The 23,957-nt window shown below is 39.9% G+C and overlaps 1 protein-coding gene across 20 annotated transcripts in view; it reads right to left on the bottom strand.

Moving 5' to 3' along the window:
- The window catches only part of plekha5 (pleckstrin homology domain containing, family A member 5), a 106,442-nt gene that overhangs the window by 25,272 nt on the left and 57,213 nt on the right, over positions 1-23,957 (bottom strand). For 17 of the 20 annotated variants that reach the window (XM_053241787.1, XM_034313211.2, XM_034313208.2 and 14 more), the window contains 9 exons: positions 18,426-18,509; positions 11,111-11,231; positions 10,729-10,833; positions 10,417-10,489; positions 9,072-9,172; positions 8,246-8,361; positions 3,037-3,975; positions 790-1,240; positions 584-655 (listed from right to left, as the gene is read on the bottom strand). In XM_053241787.1, the coding sequence (XP_053097762.1) occupies positions 584-655; positions 790-1,240; positions 3,037-3,975; positions 8,246-8,361; positions 9,072-9,172; positions 10,417-10,489; positions 10,729-10,833; positions 11,111-11,231; positions 18,426-18,509 (2,062 nt within the window). The other 3 variants (XM_053241788.1, XM_034313212.2, XM_053241789.1) reach the window with 2 other exon arrangements.

A 23,957-nucleotide genomic window follows, 5' to 3' on the forward strand; every position in this document is an offset into this window, starting at 1 on the left:
ACCCAGGGCTCAAACCAACAGTAGACATTAAGCTATTAACTGTTAAACAATCAATCTACCAGGTCACATCTGGGCAACAAGAAACAACTGCCAGTCACATGTTCCAATATTTTTGATCAAGTTAAAAATGGATGGGTTCAAACAAAAGATGCCATGTTCTAAGTTGTTTAACACATCTAGATGTAAATATCAGGAAATGAAATTCTGATCTATTGTCTCATATTCATCTTTCAAATCTCAAACCCAGATGTCTTCGGTATATAGCAAAAATAACAGAATTGGCCTTGCTGTTCCAATACTTTTGGAGGAGATTTATTTAAATAAATCAATCAATAAATCAGCAGCTATGCACTAACAGAATGCTCCCTATTTTGGCTTTGCAAAATGACATTAAAGTCCATCATAAATAGGTATTATATTTGAACATGAAACCTTTTTTCTGTGGATGGCGTAGCCTTCACAAGCACAAAAGCACTGGAGTACAGAAAATCCTCTGCCCATCCACTCATTACTTGTATTGTAATCGGAGCGCGGAGAGTGTTTTAATGCGACAATACAAAAGCAGACAGGAAAAGTAGCGTACCGTTTTACCCTGCAGAGACTGCGGTGTGATGCTCTGAGCTGCTGGGACCCTGCAATCAGGTGGGTATGCATACTGACAGAGAGCAGAGCAAAGAAAAGAGCAAGAACCCAGTGAGGAAAAGAAAAAAAGGCCATAAACAAAAAAGTGCCTGAGATTAAGAGTTATATAACTATACTTGTTTAGATGGCGTTTAGATCAGCGCCTACCTTCGCACGGTGTGCTCTGTGGCGCCGGTCAATGCTGACATCTCCACGGAACACAGGTGAGGAAACTTCAGACATTGTGCTGGGATTGTAGGGCCGGTTAGGGGAGACGGAGTGGTACAGAGCCAGGGAGCCGTGCGAGGGCGATGAGGGGATGGACTCGGCAATGTGGCTCAGAGTCTTGGGGCTGGGCAGTGTGCTGTAGCCCATACGGCTGTAGGCCTGCCTCTGCTGCCACTCATACAGCTGCCACAAAGTGTCATCTCGCATAGAGCGCCTCTTCTCTGCTGCCACGGGCTGCAGCGCACAGTCGTACACCGAACCTGCCACACTGCAGATGCTGTCCGGCCGCAGCATGTTACGTGGAAGCGTGCGGTACCCCTCGGGATAGCGCGGCACCACCTGTGTCCGATGGCTAGGCATGTTCCTGGGCAGAGTCTGATATGAAGTGATGCTGAAATAGAAATGAAATATCAGCATCATGTGATAAGTGATGTCTTCCTGGCTAAAATGCTCTAAATTAGTCACTATTCAGGTCATTCCTTGTTTGTGGTGTCTTTTCTGTGTCTGAAAAAAACAATTCATTACATCCAAAACATAAATCTTTAGTTAATGCATTTTGGTTAGTTATATGTGTTTTCTCTATATGCCCAGCCAATTCTTGGCATTTTTTAAGGTGCTGAAAATGAAGGACTGAAAGGACTGCAATCTGCCCTCACCGCCATCCCGTTACAGCCCCATGTGCCCTGGATCAGACCAACTGTAACTCTGCCTTTTGGATCCCATTTTGGACTCTGACCATCCTGTTCTGAGTATCTTTTTGAATTGCCTTCATTAAAACACTTTGTAAAACAAATAAATGTAGTAAAACAGAACACACAATACTCAACATAAAATGTTGGTATCCGAAATACAGTCCCTTCAAAACAATGCTAATTCTATACTCACATAAATAAGGCAAATTAAACCTCGTATACAGAAAAGCAAAAGTGACATGGTTTGGCTGCTGTTTAGTTCTAATACCCTTTAAAAATCTGAAACTATCCAGCTGAAACATGACCTTCAATCTTCAAATAAGCAAGCAAAATTGGACAAGAGCACCTGGAAGCGGTACATCTCCTCTACACAGCTTATTCTTAGGCAGGGTTATAGAGGTTATTCAGAGTAAAAAGCACCTGTAGGGCGCAGGGAAAGCGCTTATACAGTAACACGACCTACGGCCAAAGTGAGCATAGAGAACAGAGAAGATCCCCAGTGGCCAAAGGCGTCAGTACACTGAGAGAAAAACATGTGGTCAGTCAGAGTTAAGAGAAAACGTCATTTGTGCTTTACATGAGTTACTCTTCAAAATGTGATTTCATTGCTTACACTAAATTTAATTTAAACAAAAATCTAATCAACTTATGTAATTATGCAGAGTGAGTGCCATCCATTGACCTAGAATTATGATTCAATCATGTTTTCAAATCTCGTGAGAAGACGAGAAGGCAACTAGCATTAAATCAGCTTAATAATATCATGTGTGGCATGATGGTGCAGTGGGTAGCATTGCCATCTCACAGCTTCAGGGGCCTGGCTTGGATCCTGAGCTCGGGTGACTGTCTGTCTGGAATTTCACATCGAAAGCTTTCACGCTATCGTCCAGAGACTGCGACGTTGCCATAGCCACCTGTGGCCAGGAGTCCAAGAGACTGGGAGGGGTGTGAGGGCATACTCTCTCCCCTCTCAATCACAGCTACACTAGCCAATCATGGGCGTCTATGAGCTCATGACTCTATCAGCTAACGCATGTGGAAGGGGGTGGATAGCGTTTTCCTCAGAGTCTGTGACGCAGCACCAAATGATGCAGTTGGCTGGCTTCAGTGTCTCGGAGGAAGCATTTGATAGCTGTTGTGTGATGAGGAGAGCTGACTGGTGGGTGGGAATTAACCAAGATTAAATTAGAGAGAAAATCAAGGGAAAAAAAATGAATTTATTCCAGGGCTTTAAATACCTGATCAAATAGGCACTGGCTGTAGAAAAACAACTATAAAAAAGTAAACTGCATTTAAAACTGTGGTAATGTAAATTAATTCATTCCGTTTTATTATCTGATAATTTTGTCTCTTAAACTTTACTTATATTAAAATAATAGATTTCATCATATTTATAATTCATTGAACTCTTTGTTTTCAGTGTATGGAGCTGGAGTGAAAATGGAAGGGCTCTGTCATTGGGGTATGTTATTAAACAAGTGATTACAAACCGTACCTCTTAGTGTCGTCGTCCTGGACCTTGGTGCGGTGTGTCCTAAAATACTGCTCCAGCTGAATGGAGTTAGACCTGCTTAAGCTCCGCTCTGGCTCTGCAGGCTGCTGAGGCTGTACGGCTGTCCTTTGTGGAATGGAGTTACCCATTTCTCCTGGGCTCTGCTCTCCTCCTGAGCCATTCACTTGTGTAGCTTTATACTGAGCTGAGCCTCCTCTGCTCTGCAGCTGCCATGATGGAGACACAGCCGTGACGTCGGTGGCTGCCTGCACAGGCTGCAGCTTGACGCTGTCCACTTTGGAGAGGGGCTGCTCCACATTCCCATCCTTCTGCAAGCTGTACTTCTCGTCTTCTCGCTGAAGCCTGGACCTCTCTGCTTCTTTCTGCACTGTGGTCTTCTGTGTAGGTCGTCCTCCATCTTTCTGGAGATATTTCTCACCGTCTTTGTGCACACTATGTATCTCATTGTCCTTTGGAAGCACATGCTTGTCACTGTCTTTGTGCAGAGTGTATCTTTGCATTTCTTTTTGCAGCAGATTTATTTCTTCATCTCTCTGGAGGGCATGCCGTTTACTATCCTTCTGCAGAGTAGAGGCATACTTTTCTCCATCTTTCTGTACACCAAATGTTTCCACATCTTTCTGTAGCATGTATCTATAGCCACTCTTCTGAAGAGGATACTTCTGTCCATCTTTCTCTAGAGCAAACTTTTCACCTTCCTTTTGAACTTGGTACTTTTCTGAGTCTTTCTGAACGGCACATCGTTCTTTCTCTCTGTGGATCCTGGGCTGTTTCTCCAGCTGTTTCTGCTTTTTGTCCTCAAGGTGAAGACTCTCACGGTTCCTCTCATTATTCTGGATCTCAGGTTGAGTCAGAACCCAGTGATTTAACATGTTGTTCATCTCCAGTGGGCTGCGTGAATCTACCTTTACATTTTCCAGTCTGACATAGAAAAACAGACAAATACACAGAATACACTAAATACATAAGGACAACAAATACAAACAGATATACTGCAAAACAAAAATGATAAGAGCAAGAATTAGACATTGTATAATAAAGCAATAAATGCATGGCCCAGAACCTTCTACCTAGGTTTTGTATTGTTTATAGCAAAATCACCAATTTTACTCGATTTAATGTTAGAATACTTGCTGGCATTAGTTAGACTCAAAACCTTAGCTGGTTTATTATTTGTTTGCTTTGAATTTACTAGTTGAATTATTTGAAAATCTTAAGTCATTTTTAGGGGTGCTATAGCTATAAGAAAGGCTTCCATCTAGCTAAAGCTCTTAAGCAGCTATCCATGACTTCTGGTTTCACTGGAGTATAAATATGAAGTGACAGAAGCCAAATTCCCTTACCCATTCATCAACATGGGCTATTCCTCAAAAGCTACAACTGGCACGTGGTTGGATCTTCCAGCAGGACCATGTGCCAAAACATGCATCCAAATCCATTCAAAAATGTTCAGTGACCACAAAATCAAGCTTTTGATATGGCCCTCCCAGTCCACTGCCCTAAAATCCTCAGAATCTCAGCACACATTATTGGCACTATGGGCATGATTTTGCATAAAATGTTTCTGATCAGGGGTTTTAGTAATGTCTTAGAATAAATCAGCCATAACATTAAAACCACTGACAGGTGAAGTGAATAACATTGATTATCTTGTTACAATGGCACCTGTCAAAGAGGGGATATATTAGGCAGCAAGTGAACAGTTCTCGAAGTTGATGTGTTGGAAACAGGAAGAATGGCCATGCGTAAGGAGCGATTTTGACAATGGCGAAATTGTGACGGCTAGACGACTGGGTCAGAGCATCTCCATAACCGCAGCTCTTGTGGGGCGTTCCCAGTATGCAGTGGTTAGTCCCTACCAAAAGTGGTCCAAGGAAGAACAACTGGTGAACCAGCGACAGGGTCATGGACGCCCAAGGCTCACTGATTTCATGGGGAGTGAAGGCTAGCCCGTCTGGTCCGATCCCACAGAAGGGCTACTGTAGCACAAACTCCTAAAAAAGTTAATGCTGGCTCTGACAGAAAGGTGTCAGAACACACAGTGCATCGCAGCTTGCTGCATATGGGGCTGCGTAGCCACAGACCAGTCAGAGTGCCCATGCTGACTGCTGTCCACTCCCGAAAGCGCCTACACTGGGCACGTGAGCATCAGAACTGCGTCACTTACCTGGGGAAGAGATGGCACCAGGATGCACTATGGGAAGAAGGCAAGCTGGCGGAGGCAGTGTGATGCTCTGGACAAACTTCTGCTGGGAAACTTTGGGTCCTGGCCTTCATGTGGATGTTACTTTGAAACGTACCACCTACCTAAACATTGTTGTAGACCAAGTACACCCCTTCATGGCAACGGTATTCCCTAATGGCAGTGGCCTCTTTCAGCAGGATAATGCTCCCTGCCACACTGCCACAATTCAGGAATGGTTTGAGGAACATGACAAAGAGTTCAAGGTGTTGACTTGGCCTCCAAATTCCCCAGATCTCAATCCGATCGAGTATCTGTGGGACGTGCTGGACAAACAAGTCCGATCCGATCCATGGAGGCCCCACCTCACAACTTAAGGTGGTACAGTGGTCAAGCAGGTGGTTTTAATGTTATGCCTGACTGGTGTATGTGTATGTATACTATAAATAAATAAATACATATGTGTATGTATATACATATATATAGATTTTTTATATATGAAGTGTATACATAGAAATCGTTGTGTAATATATTGAAAGCAACATGCATGTTTAACCTCGTTATACATAGAAACCAACAAAGACCAAAAAAACCTTCCTCCTCTTAATTTTAGTGCCCGCTGTTTGCTTGATTCTCACTGGAACCCGATTGGATTGAAGACAAAACAGTCTAGCACTGCATTAAATGTGAAAATTTATATATATAAATATATATATATATATATATATATATATATATGTATATATATATATATATATATATATATATATATATATATATATATATATATATATATATATATATATATATATATATATATATGCCACTGTTACTCCAGGAACTCTAGCTGATGCTTTGGCAAACAAATTGTTCTCGGGGTCTGATTTGTTCAAACGCTCACTGAAACACCTTGCTTTACCACCTTGCTGGGGTGTTAATTAATTCACTGGCAGTTCATAGCTGATAAATGATTCATCTGCTATACTGTTACCCTTGAAGGTATTTTCACATTTAATGCAGTGCTAGACTGTTTTGTCTTCAATCCAATCGGGTTCCAGTGAGAATCAAGCAAACAGCGGGCACTAAAATTAAGAGGAGGAAGGTTTTTTTGGTCTTTGTTGGTTTCTATGTATTACGAGGTTAAACATACATGTTGCTTTCAATATATTACACAACGATTTCTATGTATACACTTCATGCTTAATAGAAAACAATTATTTTCATCATGATCACATGAATTAGACATTCTCTACCTGGAACAGGAAACCTTGTTATTTCATTTTATACAGTAGATGTACTTAAAGCAACACTAAAAGCCCTTTGTAGTGACAGACATTTTTGTATGTCTGAGTGACAAGCATAATTGTAATAATAAGAACAAGAAGTTTGTAACTCAAAAACAGCAAACATTTTGTAGTGGAAACATTTTGTAGCCTCCTTTAATGCTAGAGTTTTTAGCACAAAGTGCATGGCACGTGCATGCGCGCACACACACACGCACACACACACACACACACACATACACATACACACCACAAACCAGTGAAGATCATTAGGAAGGCTCTTCGGGGAACACAAGTTCCTGTCACCACTTCCCAAATACCTTCAGGCAGAACGTCTTCAAAATGATTTCACAGTAAAAAATCTAGAAGCTGCTTAACTGATAAGTACTCACCCCCTCAGGGTGAATTGTCCCTTTGCAGCAGTTAAAAATCTGAGTTGTCTCAGATGTGTCTCTATGAGCTTTGCACAGTTAATTTTGCCATTTTCTTCCATTCCTCAATGCATATTTTCTCCAACTCTTCCAAATTAGATGGAAAGTGTTGGTTGAAAGCACTTTTCAGGTCATGCCACAGATTCACAATCGGATTTAAGTCTGGGCTTTGACTTGGCCATTCCAAAACACAAAAAACATTCCTTTTTTAACGAAACAGCAGCTTGTTGATAAGGGAAGTCAGAGGAAAATAACCAGATTGGCTCGAGCTGCCGGGAAAGATATATTAACTCAAATAATCACTCTTTACAGCTGTGGTGAGCAGAAAAGCATCTCAGCATGCACAAAACATTGAACATTGCGGTAGATGTATTAGAACAGCAGAAGACCACATCAGGTTCCCCTCCTGTCAGCCAAGAACAAGAATCTGAGGCTGTCATGGGCACAGACTCACCCAAGCTGGACAGTTGAAGATTAGAAAAAAAATCATCTGGTCTTTTTCCAGTCCTCAACTGTCCAGTTTCAGTGAGTCTGTGCCCATGACAGCCTCAGATTCCTGTTCTTGGATGACAAGAGTGGAACCTGATGTGGTCTTCTGCTGTCGTAGCTCATCCACCTCGAGGTGATTCAGCCTGCAGACCCTCCGCTCACAGGCTGTTTTTTTGTTTTTTTGCACCATTCTGTGTAAACTCTAGAGACTGCTGTGTGTGAAAATCCCAGGGGATCAACAGTTTCTGAAAAACTCAAACCAGCCCATCTGGTACCACCAATCATGCCAAAGTCACAGAGTTAAAGTCACAGAGATCACATTTTTCCTTCATTCTGATGTCTGATGCCCCAAAACTCTTGCCCCAAAACTCGGTTTGGCCTGATCTTGGTACTGTGCCACATTTTTTCTACTTTGTTATAATGGATTTCACAGTGCTCCTATGAAGGTTCAAAGCTTTGCTGATGTTTTAATAACCTTCTCCATCTTGTTTCCTCCTAACAACTTTGTCTTGAAGCTTCACGGTCAGTTTCTTGGACCTCATGACAGCAGGAATAATCTGTGTGACATCCTAATGTCAGAGATATTTATTGTGCAAGCACAGAGTTGGATACAGGTGGATTTAAAATGAACACAGATGTACCCTGTTTAACATGTTTAGAGTGAGCTCAAAAACATGCTGTGATATCTAAGCTTCCAATACGACTCCACATCCAGGTCAGAAGTGCTGTGATGCCTCTTGCACACAAAGGTGAAGTAAAAATAAATAAATTGTGGTTTAATATCTCTTTGATTAGCATCTTTTTACCTTTTGATTGGCTCAGTGTGGACAAGTGTAGCATCGGTCATCACTTTTATCCAAGACTCCATTTCTTTGGCTGTGTCAGTGCAAAAGTAGTATGTCCGCATGTTTGGGTGTGTGGCCTGCTCAAGGGAAGACAAGATAAACAGAATGGCCTGGAAGAGGAAAAGACAAAAAGAAAAACTCATTTGAAAGCAGACCTGAATTGAAATGACTTTTGTGAATGTGATTGTTGGGTGACATGGAGAAACATATACTTTTGGTCATCGCTTATGGCCAAGAGCTTTCAGTAGTCAACTAACTCAGACATAACTGCCTCCTACAGACATGACTGGATTTATTATAACTGTTATACATTGCTCTGATCTTTTTCAGAACTATATATGGTAGAAAACATCCAAATGTCACCATGTAAAGGGTTTTCCCAGGCCACCACACATACAAGGCCATGGACTCCCAAATGACAGTGATGTGTTTAAAATGTCTCCTGAGAACTCACCATGTTGGTTGATCTCTTTTACAGAATTGTTCCAGTATATGCAACCTCAAGAAACACAAATAGAAACATTGAGCGATGCAACAAGGGAACAGAGACTTTAATGAATTAACACAATAATAGAATAAACAGGAAAAGCCCACTCATGCCAAATGTTCCTCCGTTGCAGATTTGTTATAATGCGAATGACAAGATTGCTGTACTGCATAATACAATGCTTTAAAAAATGATATATAAAATGGGTATATTAAAATACATGTTACATAAACTTCATCTTAAACTCTGTGTTTATTGTTTGAGAAGGTAGAAAGAAAAATATGAGCAACAGACTCAGACCTTGAAGGCGTATTTCTTGCTTATGTGGTCATCCACAGATAACAGAGAGATATGGAAGCTCGGTAAAAGGATGCTCCCAAGGATTCCTTCTTCCTTTTCATCTGAGGAGAGTAAATTCAGGAAACTGTAGGAATTCTCAGTAAAGTCATGGCTATGATATCTGTGAAATCATCACACACAATTGCTGTCCTTCTGATGGGCATCTCGCGTAGCACCTTACAGCCTACGGTGGAACCAAAAGTGCTAGGTGGAAACACTCACAATATTCCTCATGGGTGTTTGGTTCTGCCAGTGTAAGTGGCTCTCCATCTGGCATGCTATCTAACTACACAAATTCTTGTTTTGATACCACTAATAATTATCTGCTATGGATCCAAACATAATATACATGATCTTCTCATACATCTTTAGGAGTCTAGATACCCCACGATTCCCATCACTGCTTGTTGTAGCAATATTGAATATTTAGTCTTTGGTGAAGACAGAAGGGTCTTTAACCCTGCGTTCACATTAGCGAGTGATAAGTCGCTTGTGTCACTTGTAGTTTGTCTCTTGTGGGGGTGTACTGTCCGTCCAGTGTCTTTAGCTCCGATGAGAAAGAGAAGTGGCCAAAATGTAAAGCCTACAGCATACAATTTATTACAGTACATTATTTGTCTTTAAAATAAATTGGTCGTTTGATGTATGTTCATATTAGCCAGGCTTCATATTTGTTTTGTTAGCACATCAGCAGTGCAAGCTAAGTGTACTAGCTATGTACACTCACCAGAGGCACCATTATATGCCTATATTTCTTCTTCTAACTACTTAAACACAAATTTAAAAAAATTTTGAAAACTGGTTGTTGATTTCCATGTTATGTGCCAGGTTTCATATTAGCTAATAACAGATTAGCAGCGTAAGTATACTAGCTACAAATGCTCTACAGAGACACCAGTGATCTCTGCTACTTTCTTTCCCAGCTTTATTTTTCTTCTTAATGTCTCTATACACATTTAATGAGAGGCTGTATATGACAGGATAAGATGAAACCACAGTTATAAACGTTTCTTCTAAGCAATGCATCGGAACTAATTGTAGGTAGGAGCTAATGTTGTGAGAGGAGTCATATGATTGGTCTGAGGAATCATTCGAGCTAATCGTTTGTATTTATCACTTTACTGCTTCATATCTAATTTGCACAAGGTCGAGAAACTCTCAACTCACACGTCACTTTGTTGCTCGCTGCTGAAATCGCGGCTCTGTGTCACACTCGAACATAGAAACTGAATGCTCGCACGTTGCTTTCTCACTCTCTAGTGTGAACGCAGCTGAAGGCAGACAGATAGATAGATAAAAAGCTCACCTTTATAGTAGAAGAGGCACATGTCAGACAACACAAACCACCTCTTCTTCCACATCTTCATTCCTGTGCTGTCCTGTGGGAGTACACAGTCATGCCATTTCTTTCTTCTCTTAATTAGGCCTTTCTTTTTACTCTTAATTAAAACATATTCAATGCTATTTCCAAATGCTCATCTTTATACATCTTTGCATACATTCCTTATGTTTGTGTGTATCTGTTACTAGGGATGTAACTGCACAGAAGCTGCACAGAAAAAGCCCATAAAGAAAACTTTCATTGTAAAATAATGCTGATGAGACGTGTCAGCTGTACCTGTTTATAAAGCCAGCTGCGCTTGACTACTGGAGCATTTGGGTTTCTCTTTATGGAGTGTGACCGCTTGCCAAAATTGTGGACTTTTTTAGATGACCTTGATTGCTAGAAAAAAGAGGGAAAAATACTATAAATACAGTCCATTTAAGCAAGAATATTGCTTTATGTTTTTCTGTTCCGGCATTTTAATACTGTTACACCTTGTTGAGTTTTCACCTCCACTGGAGAGTGCACATTATCTACATCACAAGTGGCCACTTGCAGTACAGAATGAGGAAGGGGCGACATGCACAATGTACTTCGCAATTTCCCTGACTATTTTAACTGAATATCAGAGAGAGAGAGAGAGAGAGAGAGAGAGAGAGAGAGAGAGAGAACTCACTCTGGTTGTTGGACTGCTTGGGTGTGTCATGTAGTCTGAGCCTCCCGTGTAGTTGGATGCCTCACTCATGATGCTCGTGGGTCGTTCCTTCTTCTCAGTAGCTGGTGCTTTAGCTGCTGGCCTGAGGAAAAAGAGCAAAAAAGAAGAGGATTTATATGGAAAAAGGGGTGGAGGATGGGGTCCATCCATGAGCATGTCGGTATTACTCAGACAAATTAACAGAAATTTAAAGATGCAGCAGAAGCTGAGTGAAAGTTCTTTAGAAAGTATAGAAGCAGTGTAGCTCTGTCCTTGGCCAATTCAGCTAGACTACTTTAGTGACAAAATACATCAATCAGATCTATCTGAGACAGAGAGAGAGAGAGAGAGAGAGCGAGAGAGATTTCCACACTCAGTCCACATAACAGACTTACCTCATGCATGACAACCCATAGTCATAGAATATATAGCATGAGAGGCCAGTATAACAGGAATCCTGACCTACTACACAGCTATTCGGATCGAGTTTGAACTGAAATCTTATCTATACACATAATTACAAAAATATGGAAAACAAGTAGAACTCAACAATGTCTAGTCCTTCTTGTTACTAAAGTGTGTGCCCTTAAAATATACTTCAAACAGGAAGGAAGCTATTGAAGAAAAACTATTCCAGATATTTGACATTGCTGTGACCTTGACGCTGTTTGGGTCAATTCCCAAATCTAATCAGTTCGTCTGGTGGTTACACTGATAATTCCATATAAATCCTAAAAACATTCAACAACTCGTTCTATAGTGCACAAGAGAAGGAAAAATAGCAATACGCATGATTCCTGTATAGGACTTTAAGAATTTTTTAATTATAGACAGATCTGAAGGATTCGGATCTGGAGATCTACTGGAAGGCTGGAGCATCATTCTTCCACAAGATATGCTGCAGTTGACTTACCTCAGAAATAGGAAGTCGGAACAATGTCAGTCATGTTCATGCTAACGGCCATGTTGGTTTGACGTCATTCACGATGTCAAATCAACATGGCTGCTTTCAGCATTACCTTTAAACACAGCAGCACTTCTTACCTTTAAATGACTTATATCAACATACATTGTCAAATCTATAACACTGACTGTACAGTTCACTGTTCTGAGGAGGAAAATATACATCGCTTATCACAGTTAGATAGCTATAGCTTGTTGTTAAAACACATGACAGTCAAAAATGATGTAATCCTGAGCCGACTTCCCACCATTCCAACCTTCACACACCATGTCTTCATGGAGCTCGCTTTGTGCACAGGGGCATTGTCATGCTGGAACAGGTTTGGGCCTCTTAGCTCCAGTGAAGGGAAACTGTAGTGCTACAGCACACAGAGACGTTCTATACAACTGCGTGCTTCAGACTTTTAGCAACAGTTTGGGGAAGAAGCACATGTGGGTGTGATGGTCAGGTGTCCACATACTTTTGGCCATAAAGTGTATTTCCAAAGAAATACAACAATTTGTTTTGTGCAATCTCAACTTCCTGTTGACAGTGTGTGTCTGGTGGTTAAGTTCAGCGATTAACAAAAGCAATAAATTTGAAGAGTCCCTGGACTAAGAGCAGCAGAACAGCTCCAGAGAATCTCTGACTTCCCACCATATTTTAAAGTGGCTTTTCCCATAGAGACAACTAATTAAGGCACTTTAGATGTACAACCATATTTCTTCAGGAATAGAGCAAATGAGACCATAGAGAGAGACCAGAGAGTTCATGTCATCTGAGAGCAATGTGGAAAAAACAAAAAACAACAGAATGTTGAACAAAGCACTTTCTGATCTTTTGGGAAATGAGCAGTGTCATTATGGAGAAGGTTGCCATGATGGTTCAGCAGGCTCAGAGTGCTCTAACCCTGTTTTTAAAGCGTTCCCACCAAATCTGAGTGAATGTACTTGTAATAGCTTGGGGTGAAATTCATACCATGTGTTTGGTAATCACTTCTTATCAGCTGTATTCCCCAAATCATTTCTCTTTTAGCTATGTTTTGTCTTTTCACATATTTTGTGCAACTTTTGAAAGCACCATTGATGAAAGGCTTAGACACAAGAAGGGGAATGGGTGGATATTGAGTGTTTTTCCCCTTTCCTCCACAAACGGGAGAATATCATCCCCTACCAATTTTTCTTTTTCTGCAATTATTTTAGTGCAGAAAATCATAATGCCTCCAGAAAATAGGAGAAACTACTTATTTTTGTTCTAATTTTAAATTACATCTAAAATACTTTAAATGAACGCAAATTCTAATTTTGTCATTTTTGAAAATTAATTTTCATTCGCTCTCGGTTCTCAGGAACACTTTTGTCTTTGCTTTTAACCGTACCCTGTTTCCTCAAGGTATAAATATGAGGCTGCGCACATGCTGCAACTTTCAACACAAAAGCGACAAAAGCGATTGTTGTTGCACAAATCAGGTAACAAATATAAAAATACACAAACAGTAAAAAACAGTGAAGGCCACAACACAATATTTCATGTCTGAAACATTTTTCTTTCAGATCTCTGTCTTTCTGTCGAGCTCTTCAAAGATCTTCACGTCTCCTTGGAAATATAATACCCTGCTATCAATCTGGAGGGTAACCATGTGAAATATTATATGATGTATAACAAGTATAATTATACCTCATGCTTAGTGGATATTAGTTTGATGACTGAAGTAGGTACATCTGCTCTTTTCACAGCAAACACTTTGCATTTAACAACATCCACTGTATTAAAATCAAGTTTCTTGAAAGTAATAATCTGGTCATAAACATTGGATATTTGTCTTAGATGGTATGAAGTTTGAACACATTTGAGACTGCATTATAAAAGAACATGAAAGGGATGTTAATGAGAAGAAACAGGTACTCTTTCTCTCAGCTTCAGTTTGCAGAGGATTAGCTGTTCACAACAGGATGGACAAGTTTCCCACAATTCAAACAGAAAACTAAATATTCATATTGTTAAATAAAACATAATTGAAACGTCAGACATGCAGGAAAAACTTGACCTTCAACCTGTAGAGTAGAGAAAAATAGAGAGAAGTTGCAGGAAGTTGAAATAAAAGTCATGAATTAAAGATTGGCATACTGCAAAATTATTGCTCATTGGATCAAATGTACAAGCCTGAAGCAATTACTCCCTCCATAGCTACAGTAAGATGACTGATCGTTTGCTCAGATGTGTATCTTTAATTCGGTGTGCTTGCTCAGACAGCTGCAAATCTACTGAACATCTCCTCTGTGTTAGAAAGTTCTAATGACATTACTCAGCTCCTCCTGGACAGGCACCCAGCAGCATCATCGTGCTGATTAACACATGTAGATGCTGCAGGACTGCATAAACGCTGCGCCTCTTTGTGTTAGGAGTCTGTAATACATTTCCAGCACTGTGGTGCTCAGAAAGGTCCAGACTGGTTCCAGCTATTCAACACCAAAGAAAGCTATTAGTGTGCCACTGTTCCAGACTCATACATCACAAGTGTCCGACAAAATTATAAAACAACTGAATAGGAGAAAGAAGCCAAATGTAATAAGTGGGCAATTTGTCAAGTTACTACACGGAGGCTAAAATACTAGGCCACTGCTGCCTGAGAGTAGCAGACATGCACAATGCTACAAAGTGTGGAAAACACACAGACACCTCCATGCTCATGTTTTGTTAGCAACAAGCTAGCCAGCTAACTGTACTGAACTGTATAGTCAGTATTATAGATTTAGCAAGTGTATATGTCTGTATGTTGATTGCTCAAAAGTAAATACTTGTATATAAAGTGTAACTCAAGGCAACTTAAAGGCAAGAAGTGCTACGTCTTGCCACTCTGCCATGAAGGCCCGATTTACTGCTGAAGGCCCGAGTGCTGCAGAGAAGGTTGTCCATCTAACAGGTTCTCCCATCTCTTTTAGAGTGACTGTTGGGTTCTTTCTTACCTCCCTGACAAAGGCCTGTCTTTCCCAGAGGCCTAATTTGGCTAGATGGCAAACTTTAGGAAGGGTCAGTGTTGTGCCAACGTCTTCCATTTCAAAACTATTGAGGCCACTGTGGTCCTGGGAACACTCAAAGTCTTAGAAATTGGTTTATATCCCTGTCCTGATCAATGCCTTGCTACAATTTGATCACGAAGCTCCACAGACAGCTCCTAGGACTTGGTTTTTGTCCTGACAATGCAGTGTAAGTTGTGGGCCCTTAGTGACTCTGAAGTGTGCCGTTCCAAACTCTGTCCAATCAATTCACAGTGCAACAGGTAGACTCCAAATGAGTTCTAGACACGTCTCAAGGATAATTAAAACAAATAGGATGCATCTGACTACAGTTTGGAGTGCCACAGCAATGGGTCTGCATACTTTTGCAAATAAGACATTTCAGTTTTTGATTTTTAATTAATTTTCAAAAATCTCTAAAAACATGTTTTCACTTTGTCATTATGAGCGATTAACTTTAGACTAATGGGTAAGAATGGCAATTATAATGAGTTAGAATGGCAATTATAACAAGTAAAGGGGTCTGAATACTTTCTGAATCCACTGTGATTATACATACATACACATACACACATACACACACACACACACACAGTGTATATACACACTCACTGGCCAGTGTAATAGAAACACCTGTACACCTGCTCATTTAGTTATCTAATCAGCCAATCATGTGGCAGCAGCACAATGCCTAAACTCATGCAGATACAGGTCAAGAGCTTCAGTTAATGTTCATATCAAACATCAGAAAAAGGAAAAAGTGTGATCGTGGCATGGATGTTCCTCTGTAAACTCTAGAGACTGTAGTGTGTGAAAAAACCCAGGAGATCAGCAGTTTCTGAAATACTCAAACCAGCCCATCTGCACCAACAACCATGCAACGATCAAAGTCACAGAGATCACACTTTTCCTTCATGCTGATGTTTGATGTGACATTAACTGAAGCTCATGATCTGTATCTGCATGTGCTGCTGCCACGTGATTGGCTGATTAGATAACTGCATAAACAAGCAGGCGTACAGGTGTTACCCTTAAACACACACACACACACACACACACACACACTATTTTTTCATGTGTATCAGTTTTAAAAATCTGTATAAGATCCATTTTCTCCTATTAAATACTCTAAATATTAAATATAGAAGCTAAAAGCTCAGATGCTATTGATTCTGCATCTCTCGCTTAGCTCATCTCTTTAGTAAAACCGTGTCACTCTCTCTCCTGTAAAATGTGACACGACTGAATTACACTGTCATGTTTCTTTTTCACATCCTCTAACAGCAAAGTGAGAATAATGAGTGTTAATCTCACTTGCACGTTTGCACACGAGTCTCTACTGCGTTCATAAGTGGAGCTCAGTTTGGACTAGAGGAAAACAAGAAACGTGTATTTAAACCTTAGAAACACTGGGAATTGTTGAACTGTATTAAATTCAGTGACCAACACTGCACTTATTGCAGTTTATTGTATTGGGAATAATGTGTCAAACCTGTCAAAACTTAATATAATACTCATACATTACGATTATTCGGGGAAAAAAACCATCATGGTTCATTAAGTTTTGCTGTTTTGCTGAATAGACAACTTTAGTACCATATCTTTGGTTTTTAAGGAAAGCTGTTACAGACCCGGTGCCAAAGTAATGAATATTAATGTTGCTCTTCTGTATCCCACATGAGCATACAGCCATCACCAGACAACACACACACACACACACACACACACAGAGACACACACTGAAAATAATAACAGCTTTATACTCTTAAGAGTCATCTGTGAATGTTTTTCAGCTACTGTGCCCTCCAGGTGCTTCTCTTATGATCAGCATGTGATAGTTTTACAGAAACAGATGCTGAGAGCTATCACCTCTATTGACCTATATAAAATTTAAGACAGAATGTAAAGACAATGTCAAGATACAGTAAAGAATAACCCAGTGAACACCCTAATTTATCTACAGACTAAAGTGTTTAATCAGCTATACCCACACCACACCACACTAATGCTGTAACATTACCTCTAATTACTGTAGAATACTAATTTTAAGATTAAGTTACCTTTAACACCTTTAAGTTTTGTTGTAATAATTCAATAAATATGAGTGGTAGATGATTTAATAAAAAAAGGCTCTTATGTGGGATATAACCACATTTCAAGCCCTTTCCAAAATCTAAGTGTACAGTTCTGTATGACGGCGTTTTATGGGCCACTGTTTAAAAAATAAAAACACATGATTTTGAGAATAAATTCATTACACACTGAGGAAAAAAAAAAGTCAATATCTGATATTATGAAAAGAAATTGTAATATTCTGAGAATAAAGTCATAATACTATGAGAGAATGGTACATATCAGAGCAACGTTGTGTTAAAATGAGGGACGATGAGGATTTGGTGAAGTTATACATTAATATTGATTTCTTCTTTCTTTCTTCTGTTGCTTCGGCACCGGATTATTGTTAGCATTACAACTTTGAAACGACTGTACAAGAAATTGGGTTTATTTACAAGAAAGAACCACAAAATAAAAATACAAGATTTCGAGAATAAAGTTATAATATTACTAGAAAAAAAGTTGTGATGTAGTGAGAGTACACTTATAATTCTAGGACAAATTGGTATGTATAACGTTCACCTGTTAAAATGACGTAAGTTGAGGATTTGGTGAAGAAACTGCCTGATGGTTATAACTCCGGCCACTCGGTACAGCTCCAAGTGTGTTACAGCATTCCGTCTCAGCATGAGGCTGAAGCTTATTGTCATAGAGTCCATATGACATAACGCGTTGGGGAGTTGAGAACGAGCGCACCACAGTCCCACTGCTTCAGGAACTAAAACTTTGATTATCATTCTCATTGTCTCCTGTGAAACTACACACCCTGCTTGAACAGTATGCAGGTATAACCACTGATATCCTTGAAAGTGACCACTGCCTGAGATCTTTCCTTCAACAGTGTGAGTGTAGGTGCTGGTGTCGGTCTTGTCCCAAACCCAGTGCTACTAAATATACCCTGATCCAACAATCATTTGCTTGATGCACAGCAGAGTGGATTCGCATGACGCATAGTTGAGATTCTGGAGATGTGCATGTCAGCTTACCCATAAACCCCTTCTCTGTGTCTAAATCAGACGCATCTTGATTTTGTGCAAATTCTGGTATTACACACACTTTACTACATGCACTTCAGTCAATTTGGAATACAGCCTAAATGCACACACATACACACTTGGCTAAAGATAAATGAGAGAATTCTAGTCAGACTTCAACACAACAGAAAGAAATAGAGAGGGAGAAGGTAAGAGAGGAAAGAGAGATGGAGAGAGAAAACACTTACTGTTCGTTGACGACAAAGATGCAGTTGTCTTGTGATGGTGCACCAGAGACCGGATGTTTGCAGGTCACTTTCCGCTCATTGTGACTGTGGGAGGGACAGAGACAGAGAGAGAGAGAGAGAGAGGGAGGCAAACATAAAAGTGTTGCTATGTGTTTTATATGTTTTGTTCTTCATTCATACACCTCCAGTAGGCACTTGATCCTGGTTAGGGTTGATCCTGAGCCTATCCAGGGAATGCACTCTATCCATTGAGTCGTAATCAGTTTTTGGAGGATTCTCTACAGACAGATCTTCCTCAAAAAAATAATAAAGAGCAAATAAAATTTCCTTTCTCTGCTCTGCATATCACCAGTGAATCACCATTCAACTGAGCCGACCTGATGGTTGAGCACAGTGCATACCACAACCTGTGTAAAATCAGCTTAATTTTGAGATTCTGGCTGAATTCTGGCCAGGTCAAGTTTTGGTGAGTTTTCTGCCTGAGAGACTGGTGATAAATTAAAGAAAAAAAAAAAAAAAAAAAACGAAAAAGTGTGTTAGCAAGGTGTTGCCAGAACAGCTTAAATGCACCAAGTCTCTGGAACTGTACCACAGGGATGAATACTGTTCTTCCAACATATATTCCCTTAGCTGGTGTTTAATGGTGACGGTGGTCGAGAGCGCTGTCTATCATGTCACTCCAAAATCTCTCATAGGTGTTCATCTGGGTTGAGATCTGGTGAGTGTCAAGGCCACAGAATATGATTTACATTACTTTCATACTCATCAAACTGTTCAGTGATTCCTCCTATCCTGTCGATGGGGAGGAGTCTTCCTGGAAGAGACCACTCCAGGAAGACATGAAGACATGATTAGACAAGTTTCATCACAGTGTAAAGACTACAAGTCAGAATAACTTTGTTATGTGTATCACACAGCCTAAAGATAGCTGTGGATAAACCACACGGATACCCTAAAGATGGCCGTTCATGGTATAACACAGATACTTTAATAATTGCTGTGGATTAACCACATGGATACCCTAAAGATGGCATTGGATGGACCACACGGATAGCCTAAAGATTCATTATCCAGTGGATAACTTCACTTGGATACTATACATTATAGAAGCTAAAATCCAAAAAGACCCTATAAAGTCAAAGTAGTGTTTGACTCTATAGCATACAGTTGTGGAAAAGTTCACAGATCAGTGCGTCATGTCTATAGAAAGCTCAGCGGAGCACGAGGAAAGGCAGCTGTGAGAGTAGCGAGGTCTTATTGGACCAGATGCCACTGACATTCAAGGTGACCTGACATAGCGCTCCAGGCTGGAGTCTCACTGTCACAACGCATCCTGCCTCAAACACTGATATGAAACTGCAACATTTATAGTTACCATGGTTTCTGGTGTTTGGCTGACTCTGTGAAGTGAACTGTGAAGGCACCGTTTTGTGCTCGATCCTATAAAAAAAACTACTGCAAAGAAAATAGTGCAAGTAAGGTGTGCAAATATAAACTGCCATCAGAGCCACACAGCAACAGTGGAAGGCATATACTGGAATTAGTCACAAAACGAATAATGCAAATGATGAGAATTTTCTTAACTATAGCTGCTCTTACAGGTCCACTAAGACTAAATCTGAAAACGCAACTAAAATCAGTTAAACGATTTGGATACAATTAACTTTATTTCTTATTGTACTAATGGTTACAATGCAGCAAAGTGTAACGCTCCCTATTCTTTAAAATGCAAACAGTGTTTTGTATTTAGCTTTCACCTGACCTTTGAGAGGTCACCTCCCTGTGGTGCTGCTGTCATTTACACCAGCTCTGTGTGTGTGTGTGACCTGAACACTAAACTTCCTTCAGCTCTAAATCAGCTGATAAATTAGACCTTTAAAGCATTAACAAACTGGCGCTCTGATTAAAGTACTAAAATAATCTCTATCTTTAACAATAATAATAATAATGATAATAATAATAAATAATAATCTCTGTTAAAAACAATACAGAAAGTTGATTATAAACAATGAGAGAGAAAATATGAGTGGGGCAGCATTAATATTACTTTATGGCTGGTGTTAAACTGTAAAGCTCAGCCATTCGGAAAATGACTCAGTCCTTACTATAACACTGCAATACTGCTATAATGCAAAAAATGTCATCTTAGCAAGTGAAAATATCTAGAATATAGTCAAATTTATCTTATATTTCAATTAAACCCTTAAGTAGATTACAATAAGCCAAAAATACGATTTTTAAACCTAAATCTACCCAGCTTTAAGTTTTCGTATTCTATTGGCAGAAATAAATGTTAAAAATTAGCAAAATTACCTGCCAATAGAACAAGACTACTGCAAGCTTGAAATTACATTTGACTATTTTCAATATATTTTCACTTGCCAAGATTAGTTTAGCTGTAGAGTGTTGGTTAAGGACCACACAGATCGTGCTTTTTAACAGAAATAAAGATAAAGAGCAGAAATAAAGATAAAGCAGGGATCTGCACCTGTAATGTACAATCATTTTATAATTCCTTTCAAGGCAGTTTTATTCAAATGTCACAGAATGTTCATGTCTTAAGCAGATTAATAAAGAGGTCAGCATGCAGAACACTGAAATCCTCCCACTTTACCTGCAGTGTTGCTACCTATGGTTGGAGACGAAGCACTGCAATAGCTTTTGTAAAGCTTGAATTTGCAAAAGTCTGGCTCCATCAACTCGTCAGTTAATCATGAGCTTGAGAGTGAACGTGTTGAGCTGAACTACGCTGTTATTGTACTGTAAGCCTGCACACTGCCTTCACTATATCATCTTAAAATCATGCATTTTTGCCTTTTTTTTCCCCATAGCTTGAGCCCTCGAAAATAAAATGAGTGAATATTTGAATTCCTGTGTGAGGGTTTGATCTTGCACTTTACACGTTGGTTTCATCTGGGTTCTCCGTTTTTTTCCCCCACCTCCATAAAGTATGCAGGTGTGTGAATTTGTGACTCTAGACTGCCCCTAACTGTGAAGGACTATATGAAAGATGCACTGCAATGGACTGGTGTCCCATCCAGGGTGTATTCCTGATTCACACCCAGTGCTCCTGGGTTACACTGTGGAACATCAGCGAGACAAGTTAGTCCCTGTTCTCACTTACGTTATAGCAGACAGACAGGTAAGAGAGCAGGATAGCATCAGCATTGCCTCCCTCTGTGGCCATGGCTCAATTCCCTTCTGGTAATTTTGCCTCGCTCTCCACCACCAACAGAATATTTACTCCGCTATTGTGTAATGTCACAATTACACAACCTGCGCTACACACTGTGGAGGTTTGTGATGTCCCCCCATACACACATCTAAGAACATCAACCTCCTCTAAAAGGTACAACAGAGAGAGAGAGAGAGAGAGAGAGAGAGAGAGAGCGGCCCGAGAGCTTCTGATGAGTTTATGGAGTGTGTATGATGGCGCAGCACTGAAGCACACACTCCTGTCTTTCGCTTCAAAACTCAGAGCTGTGCCAAACCTCTTGTTAACCGAAGCTTGCCTGTGAGTGTGACAAGAGTTATCCAATGGACTCCTACATGCACAAATGTGTTTACAAGCATGGATAAACACACAAAAGGGACATTTCACATGTGGAAATAAACATGGTTCTTAGTATTTTTCTTTACGTGAGTGACTAAACATAGTTTTCCTTTACTGTGTTGACTTGCAATGTTACAGTAGTAAAAGGAAAGAATATCGAAATTTCAAATTTCAAACTGCAAATTAAGAAACATGGATGTAAAAGTATGGAAATCAGCCTCCTCACACGGTGGTCTGTATTCTCTCAGCTGTCCACTTGTAAACACCTGCTTTATTTCAAAGCACTACAGGATCTATCTGTTCAACACCGATTCAACAATAAGGGCTGATGGTTTGCTGCAGTCCTTAACTTGTCCACAAGATGGCACAACAAACTGAGCAGAATCAACCAGAATTTTCTGTCTGGAATGTAACGAAGTGGTCCTGTTGTCAACCATTTGAGTCCTGCGATGAAAACAGGGCATTAATGAAACTGCAGACAGAGACGCAACTAAAGCTAAATGGGTTTCTTAGCATCCCTGAGCCAAAAAATTTATTTGCTGGATTATGGATTATGATTCACAATCTTATCATAATTATTACTTTCATGTTGGTTTTCAAGACTGTTCAGCAAAGTTTCTGAACAGAGCAATCAAACTAATTTCCCTATTGATGATTCCCTATTGCCAATCATGTGGCAGCAGCACGATGCATAAAATCATGCAGATGCAGGTCAAGAGCTTCAGTTAACGTTCACATCAAACATCAGAATGAAGATAAAGTGTGATCTCTGTGACTTTAACCGTGGCCTGGATGTTGCCAGATGTGCTGGTTTGAGTTTTTCAGAAACTGATGATCTTGTGGGATTTTTACACACAACAGTCTCTAGAGTTTACACAGAATGGTGCGAAAAACAAAGAACATCCTGTGAGCGGAGGATCTGCAGGCTGAAACACCTTGTTGATGAGAGATCAGAGGAGAATGACAGACTGGTCTGAGCTGACAGGAAGTCAATAGTAACTCAAATAATCACTCTTTACAACTGTGTTGAAAAGAAAAGCATCTCAGAACGCACAACACATTGAACACTGATGAGCTACAACAGCAGAAGACCACATCAGGCTCCACTCCACTTCTGTCAGCCAAGAACAGGAATCTGAGCTGACAGGAGAGGAACCTGATGTGGTCTTCTGCTGTTGTAGCTCATCCACCTCAAGGTTCAATGTTTTGTGCATGCTGAGATGTTTTTCTGCTCACCACAGTTGTAGTGCACTTCTCTCAGCATTCTGTATACAGCTGACGAACGACAGTGTTAGAAGGATATTTGCAACTCAGTAAATCATAACAAGCATCGATTATTTTTAAAAGTCACTTAAAATCCTCGGGTTTGACCATTTTCGTGCCTTTATCAAATGAAGTTGTTATTGTTTGCACAACAAAACGAGGAGAAAGCATAAGATAAAGAACCCCCTACTCTCGGTTATTATTGGTTTGTTCGTGTGTTTGTCAGGGAGAGAGTGAGGTGGACTAGCAAACCAAGTGAAGTCTGGTTCATAAAAACAGTTTAGGACACCATAAGCGTCTAAGCATTTTCAAGTGCAACTGACAAAATTTGTTTAGTATCATGATACTTGTGATTTCTCTTACTTATGATACTTATGATAGTAGACTGTTACAATGCACTAAGACTCAAAACTCAATCCATAAATGTTACATAAATGTCTCCCAAAAAAAAAAAACAACAATTACATGATTTTCTTTGTTAAACAATACATTTTTTAAAATCTATTTATTATTAGTCTTAGATCATGTGGAGCAACCGCTGTTTATAAGCTGTTACTATGGAAACAATAACATATGAGAACAAGAGCATTAATATAAACCATGATACTAAACTAATTTTCTTCTGTTGCGCTTGAAAACGCTCGGACGTGGCGTCCCAAACTATTTTTATAAAATCACTATAATCGACTACTGTCCAAGCTGTGCACTTTTTACAA

The sequence above is a fragment of the Pangasianodon hypophthalmus genome, chromosome 18 (assembly GCF_027358585.1).
Source record: "Pangasianodon hypophthalmus isolate fPanHyp1 chromosome 18, fPanHyp1.pri, whole genome shotgun sequence".
Lineage (NCBI taxonomy): Eukaryota > Metazoa > Chordata > Actinopteri > Siluriformes > Pangasiidae > Pangasianodon > Pangasianodon hypophthalmus.